This window comes from Marmota marmota, unplaced genomic scaffold (assembly GCF_001458135.2).
Source record: "Marmota marmota marmota unplaced genomic scaffold, marMar, whole genome shotgun sequence".
NCBI lineage: Eukaryota > Metazoa > Chordata > Mammalia > Rodentia > Sciuridae > Marmota > Marmota marmota.
The window spans coordinates 6,618,989-6,627,366 of NW_025999863.1; the positions used below are offsets into that span (position 1 = coordinate 6,618,989).

Genomic DNA, 8,378 nt, shown 5'->3' on the forward strand with positions numbered 1-8,378 from the left:
TTGACCTTATATAAGATCAAGGCACTGGGGATATAGCTCAGTTGGTCGAGTGTTTGGTTTGTATGCACAAGGCCCTGGGTTCAATTCCCAGCACCACACACACACAAAAATGATCATGCTGTGTGTTTAGAGAGGAATGCTTAATCTCCTTTCATTCCTGATTCCCCAGAGCTTAAACCTTGTTTGGCACAAATGAGGCTTCAAATTTTTAAAATATTTTTGTTATTCATTGGATGGACTCCTTTTGGGGCACAGAGCTTGTCTCTAATCAGTGTGCCCTGAACACACTTGGTACCTACTCTCTGCACTTGTATCCCTTACAGGAATGTCCAAACAAACAGTACCCAAGAGATGACAGCTCTTGCTTGTGTTTGTTTGTTTGAATATCCACATTATTCAGTTATTCAGAAACAATGACAGAGATACCCAAAAAGAAAGAGGAATAAAGAAAAGTGGGCAAGTAACTGTTTTTTTCACATATTACAGATTTAGCTTATTTGTACTAAATAATATACCCACAGTTTCTATAGTTTTACATAGCAAGCTAATAGATTAAGAAACTTGAACATAAAATGTTGTAAGCAGCACCAAAGATCAATCTGAAATTAAGATAAAACCGTTCCCAACCGTCACATAAGACAAAGAGGAACTAGGTTCTGTATTGACATGATTTTTGTATTAGATTATCTGTTTCCCACCACAAACTAAAGTCCACAAATCTTTCATAGATCATGAAAATGTAGTAGAGTATAATAGACTGCAAACAGAATTCCTTTTAATTGATTTTAAACGTATATGTTCAACATTAAAATTATACATATTAGTGGGATAACATGATGCTTTGAAACGTGTACTCACTGCATAATTTTTAAATCAGGTTAAACATCTCTCTGCTGAAAAATATATCATTTTTTTTAAATTTTTTAATTTTTATTTTTTAGAGAGAGAGAGAGAGAGAAAGAGAAAATTTTTAATATTTATTTTTTAGTTTTTGGCGGACACAACATCTTTGTTTGTATGTGGTGCTGAGGCTCGAACCCGGGCCGCACGCATACCAGGCGAGTGTGCTACTGCTTGAGCCACATCCCCAGCCCTCATTTCTTCATAGTAACAATTTTTCAAATTACCTTTTTAAAATGTTTAGTATAATATTGTCACCTCTAATCACCTTACTACTGCATTCATTTAAAATAATGAAATAGAATAGGAACTATTAGGGCAGAGTACACAGTTCATGTATATCAGTGCATACATATGCACAAAATGTATGTGTTTAGAATGTGTTTCTTACATTTTACCAGGGACCAAGAAAAAAGTGTTTTAAGGCCACGGGGCCAGTGCATATTAATCTTTTCCCCTTACAATAGTAGGAAAATAATTCAAATAATAGAAATTTGATTTTTTTCTCCATTATTTGGATATCAATCTCTTCATCTGCAAGATTAAATCTAAGAAGGAACTATTATGACATAAACTGCAAATTATAGTCATACTATCTCAGATTCAAGAATCCATTCAATCAAACAGAATCTAGAAATAGCTATTCAAATAATATATTCTTACTTCATTCTTTTGTTAAATACTGACTGAGTATTTATGTATACCAAGCCCTGCCCTAGGTGCCTGGGACACAAGGAGTAAAACAGCCCAAGATCTCTGCCCTAGTGAAGCTTGGGCTAAAAGAGACAGAAGAGAAGTCCAATATTGTGTGTGTGAGGGGCACTCTGAATGACCATGCCTTCCAGTCCTGAAGCAGGAGGCTCTGACCAATCACTGCATTTTATGGTGACTTGGGCATTGTCCCAGCTGGTATAGCAAGGCCTGTTCAGGTGTAGGTGTCACCTGCAGGGGTTGGGCTGCATTTCCCTGGTCGTTTGTCATCCTATGTCTTGCCTCACTTGAATGGCTTCTTCCCAATAAAAGGGTTCAGCCCCTGCTCCTTTCTCTCTGGGCACTTACCACTAAGGTCAGAGGAGCTATCACAGGACCTAAAGTAAAAGGTGTGTCTGTGTGGTCATTTCATGCAGCCCAGTTCACCTGAAGTGGCCCTGAGTGTTTAGTCACGGGAAGCCACAATATTGTACAGTATGCTTGAATGCATTGAAGAGTTATTGGTGAAAAGGAGGAAAGAAGTGAGGGGACTTGGGGGACTGGACACGGTGTGGTCTATTTTCAAGGCAGGTTGCTTCCTCTGTGGAAACTTTTAAGGAAAAATGAAATGAAAAATTCAACCACATAATTTTTACATGCAGTAATAGCATAACAGAAATACTGAAATGTTTAATCCTGTATATGACCTATTAAATATTTAGCAAGTAATTCTTATGCTTAGGCTGACATATATTTTGGAGTCACATCCTTCCAGTATTTTCTAGCTTTTCACAAATGTTTTCAATAAACATTATTTTCATCAGATGGAATTGTTGACACGAGAAAAACAATACAATGTTTAGTAAGATCCAGTTGTGTCTAACATGCTTCAGATGTGGAAGATGTGGTTGCTTTGGTCCCCATTTGCATTAAGCAGTATGCACCCAGGGAGGTGGAGAAGTGTGCACACATTCCCAAATATTTGCAAGTCAGTGAGCCAGGACTGAAATGTCCGTGTGCTGACTCCCATCTCAGGGTGCTGTACCCTCTACTGAAAAAAAAAGTGAAAATATTGCCCATATAAGAAAATATTATTCCCTATTCAAGATGATGATTCCTAAATCAATAATCACATCATGATTAGAACCAAATATATATCATCTGTATATCTTTTACTTTACATGTTAATAGTCATTGACTGTATTTGACGATAGCTGACTTTTATTGAGACACCAAACATAGCTAATCATAAAATGAAGCATGCATCAATTATTGGAATTAAAGTACCTCAATGCACATATTACATGGAAGTTTTCATTTCTGTGATATGGAGAGAAAAAGGATTCCAAAAATTTTTTTTCACAGTAAACACTAGTTAAATGCTGTTCCTCCCTGAGCATATGATATGCATCATCTAAATCATTTGATGTAGCTTCATGGACTTCACAGAGACACTTCAATCCACAGGACTATGTGAATTAGTCCATTTCAGGAGCATAGGACTTCTATTGTGTAATATTTAGATAATTTTAGGGACTTTTTAGGTAAGTCTTAAAGAAAACTGCTTAAGGACATACACATCAGTACTGACATATACATATCAAATAATAAATATATCTGCATTGTGCTGGGAGTCTAGCTCAGTGGGAGAACACTTGCTAAGCATGTCCAAGGCTATGGCTTCTACCACTAGTGGTAAAAAAATAAGTAAACACAATTTTAAAATGCATCTACTCAATCATAAGAGCTATTCTTTGGGGGGGATAATGTGAGTCTTAGAATGGTCTCCTACAGAGAAATTAAGAAGTAAGATATCATAGGTAAAAATTCATATTTCTCTAAATTATCAGGTCTGAAATGCATATTGCTAAATGTTGCTTTTAAATATGATTAAATTGGCTGCCATCCAATGACAGGGTGTCTTGATATTTTAAAATAATTATAGCTAAACATGTTGATAGAGGAGATTGCAATATAATAAAGATTAACACTGTAAGTTAAGAAGCTAAGAAATTATTGTCTCCACTTCAGACACGAGTAAATGGCCAAAGAGTATTTCCACTAATTCTCTTTGAATTTTTTTTCTGAATCATATCAGGGTGTTTCCTCCAAAATAATAACCCAGAAAGGCTTTCAAATAGCTGAGGTAAGAGAATTGCATTCTAGTACAGAGAGTATTGATCTGAAAGTCTTTTAAATGGTGTAAAAAGGGAGGGACTCACAGGTTTGGGGTTTTCCCTGGTTCTATAGTCCTCAGCCATACATGGGAGTGGTTAAGTTCAGAAAAAAGGCATTGTTATTTGCAAGATAAGAGGAAATTGTGTTTTTTTAAAAGGCAAAGAACTGTCTTCTTCACTAGATAATTTATGAGAATTGCAAGGGACTGATACCAATAATGTGCATAAACCATAGAACTCCAAAGCAGATCCCAGAATTTCATTTCTGTTTCACCAGTGACATGTGAAGGGGACACAAAGGACAAGTTTGTGTTCTCTGATGACAGTGCTTATGTGTGTTTGGTTGAACACACTTAATCAAACTGTGGGAGCTACCAACGCTAAGGGTAACAATTCTATACTAAATATTTGTTTACATACAAGCAAATTTTAAGTGGGGATGTCAACCTCAAGGAAGGGAGAATCTGAGAATTCAAGAAGCTGAAAAATCTCCTGGGCGATAACGTTTTTTGATATAAACGAACAACTTTAAGTAAGTATTCAGCAAATACAATCCTAGCTCATACACAGTGTTTAAAATAATTGAAATCAAAGGAATTGGTATCATTCTTTGAGTATTTGATATCTGCTTGTTCACTTTTCCAACCTTATTTCCTTTTTCAATAGTTGCCCAAGCAGAAGAGAAGCCCAAAACCTATCACGTGTCTCAGAATTCTATCTCATGGGACTGTCAGAGGACCCAGACCTGCAGTCCATCCTCTTTGGACTGCTCCTGTCCATGTACCTGGTCACAGTGCTTGGGAACCTGCTCATCATCCTGGCTGTCAGCTCTGACTCTCACCTCCACACCCCCATGTACTTCTTCCTCTCCAACCTGTCCTTGGTTGACATTGGCTTCATCTCCACCACGGTCCCTAAGATGCTCTTGAACATTCAAACTCACAGCAGAGCCATCGCCTATGTGGGCTGCCTGACTCAGATATCCTTTTTTCTCATTTTTGGATGTATGGATGCTATGCTTCTCACTGTGATGGCCTATGACAGGTTTGTGGCCATCTGTAAGCCCCTGCATTACCATGTTATCATGAAACCTCGTCTGTGTGGCCTGTTAGTTTTGGTATCTTTCTTCCTTGGCCTTTTGGAATCCCAACTGCACGATTTGGTTGTATTACACTTTCCCTACTCCAAGAATGTAGAAATTGCTAATTTCTTCTGTGACCCCTCTCAGGTTTTTAGTCTTTCCTGTTCTGATCCCCTTACCAAAAATATAATCATGTGCTTGGTTGGTGCCATCTATGGTGTTCTTACTCTCTCAGGGATCTTTTTCTCTTATTATAAAGTTTTTTCCTCCATCCTGAGGATCCCATCCTCAGGTGGGAGGTACAAAGCCTTCTCCACCTGTGGCTCTCACCTGGCAGTTGTTGGCTTGTTTTATGGGACAGGTAGTGGAGTGTGCTTTTCTTCAGAAGAGTCGTCTTTCACCAGGAAGGGAGCAGTGGCCTCTGTGATGTACACTGTGGTCACCCCCATGCTGAACCCCTTCATCTACAGCCTGAATAACAGGGACATTAGAGGTGCCCTGAGGAGGCTGTGCAGAACAGTGTGATCATAGGTCCTGTGGTGTCTGTTTAGAATGTATTCTGGAAATGCAGCAAAACTGTACATCTAGACGTTAGATCCTGCCTCTTTGATCACACCGTTTTGTAGTTTAATGATGTCTTTATTTCCTGATGGTGCTTCACAGTGAAATGGTGGTTTACAAGGTTGGGAGAAGACAGAAGGCACAATGTTTTGTTTGTTTTGTTTTGTTTTAGGCGGATACACACTTTAGTTAGGAAGATGGAAATTCTGAGAGAATGTAATCAGTGCCACTGAATATCACATTTAAACATGTGAAAAGTGGTAACGTGCTGTTATTGTCTGACCACTATAATTTGAACATAAAAAGTGGATGTATCTTGAGGGGAAAAAATAAATTAAAAGAAAAACAGTTAATAGTATATACAAGATTTCTGGTGAGTACGGACAGACTCCAAATATATTGTAGACATTCATTTTCTCTTCTTCTTCCTCCACTTTTGTAAGAAGTCCTTTGAGACTGGGATATTGTTGATCTATGGGACTAATTCTGATTTCTATGCTTTGAGCCTCATGGTCCTCTGATGGTTAATAGAGAGCCTTCCCTCCAGTCCTGGGTCTTAAATCTCCATTCCAGTGTGCTCACATCTGTGTCATTTCACCCCTGGCTTTCTCTGTCAGCAAGCTCCCGTCTGTCCCTGACTAATGTCATTGATAGGATGGAGGCTGAGATTTCCCTGGGCACCAGTCACAGGATGGGTTTCAAAACTATACTCTGTGTTCATGAACCAGCAGAGAAGCAGCACAACTCATTGAGAGAAAGGACGTCTCACTCCTGTTTCTCATCATGGAGACTGACATGACAGTTTGGGCACTGATATGGGAAAAGACCCACCTGCAGGTTTCAGCTGAGTTCTGTGAACCATGATGGGTCCTGGGAATCCCATTCATGTTTCCTTCTCCTCTCACACTGCTTATACCCACCCCTCAGACAGTTATCCATGAAACCTGAGTGTGGCTTCCAACAAACTGTTCCCCATGCAGAGCAAAGAATTATGAAAGTGATTCTGAGGACAAAGAGGAGAGTGTCTGTACCCATGAAGTCACGAGCTGATCTTGAGGGATTCCTAAATGCCAGTGTCTGAGATGTGTGTTCTGTGGTCACTCATGTCATTTCATCCACATAAACTGCCCCCTTTGTAAGCTCCTATGTTACTATTATTTTCCAGAAAAGAAAAGAACACAGCATTTTATGTTCATAATATCAGGTTTCTTGGTAGAAAAGAAGCCATCATCCTTCTGACGATTGATGTAGGCCTCTTGCAGCTTCATAGGAGAACCCTGGATAGTTTCCTGCTTCACCAGACAACCAACAATGTCACTACATATCTCCACAGTGAAAGCCCTTTCCTGCTGACATTTTTGGGATAACTTGTACAACAGTAAAGAGAGAAGTGTTTGGCACTTTCTGGATCAACTCTAGGAAGGATTCAGAGAGATGCCAGGCTAGTCTCACAGAAGGAGAAAATACACACTCATCAGACCGGGTCTCTCTCTCCCCTACTCCAGGACATCTTCCCAGCCATCCATGACCTCTTGTTATAGCCAGGCTTCTCCATCTCAAAAGAAGACCTTAATATCACAATTTTATACCATTACTATTCAATGTTGGCTGGAATTGAGACATGTTCTTTAGACTGCCTGTGATTTAGTACTTTGGACCTTGGCTTCTACTTTTCAATGATAGAAAGCAATGAAAAATTTAGCATATGAAATGTATGGCCTACTTTGTTTTGAATGACCTTCTGTAATATGAGCAGGTGATTAGTATATGTGAGTTGCGACTTTTGAATCTGAATTGATTTTTTTCCTTGGTACAGCTGCATGGGTAGAAATTAAACATAAATGGGTACTCTCTATATGATTAATAAGTGATATATGTGTAAAATTAGCACAAAATAGAATTTAGATATTATTATTATTGGGTTGAACTAGAAAATTAAACTTCATTCTGTTCAACTAAATCATCCTGTGATTTGAAGTTATTCATTCCCTATCTCTGTAATGGCACAGATCGCTCTGTCCTTACATATGTATATGCTGTGTGTTTGCACAGGAAAAACTGAATCTACTTCATTTCCTCTTCCCCATACTCTATTCCAGTCACTATTTCCTGTATCCTATACCTTGCTTGGCACACAAGAGGACCCAAAAATATAACCTACTTTATAGACATGGAATAGACACTTGGAAACATTAGTTCAAAAGCATTGGCACAATCAGTGTAGCCTTAAGCACTTGATATTTTCCTAAAAGAAATATGGAACAAAAGGGGATCTCATGTACCTAACAAGAAGAATATGGAGTCAAGAAAGGAGATTCAATGGGATGGAGGTGGAGGGAAAGGGAAGTTCCTGGGGATTGAAATGGAGCACATTATATTTGTAAACCTGCTGTAACTTGTTGTATGCATAACCCTGCATAAAATATTTCAAAGATATTCTTCACATTCCAATATTGATTCTCACTGATGCATTGTATTAATAATGCCACTTTTGTGATTGACAATATCATATATTAGGTGCAATTAAATTATATATTTTCAAATATTGAGATCCACAAATGCCAGGGAGAGATCTGACATATTAAATGATGCTTAAGAAATAAAAACAAAATGTGAGTGACCACTTATAGCCACAAAGGAGGGAAATCAGAAAACTCAATAATATAGAAAAAAAACCTCACAGTAGTTTCCTGGCATATTACAATGATTTCTCATTATAAATTGTCAGCTTAGGTTGCCTGTTTAGGTAAGGGAAACCTCACCTTTGTAGGGTTTTTATGAATATCCCAAGCCAGGGAAATTGAACTGTTGTCTTAGAGTAAAATGAGTGTTTCAACTGCTTTAAATGCCTTTAACTTGAATGAAGTTTTTCTTAACTGGGTAATACAATTTATTTTATATGTTCTTATTTTTCTTAATAAATATTTATTTGTTTCAATCAGTTATACGTGAAAGTAGAATACATTTAT

The 8,378-nt window shown here is 38.0% G+C and overlaps 1 protein-coding gene across 1 annotated transcript; it reads left to right on the forward strand.

Annotated features, from left to right (window-relative positions):
• Nucleotides 1–3,213: 3,213 nt before the first annotated feature.
• LOC107157530 (olfactory receptor 18-like) lies at nucleotides 3,214–8,378 on the forward strand. Its single transcript, XM_048813671.1, has one exon. It carries the CDS (start codon nucleotides 4,489–4,491, stop codon nucleotides 5,371–5,373), a length of 885 nt encoding a protein of 294 aa, XP_048669628.1. The 5' UTR covers nucleotides 3,214–4,488; the 3' UTR covers nucleotides 5,374–8,378.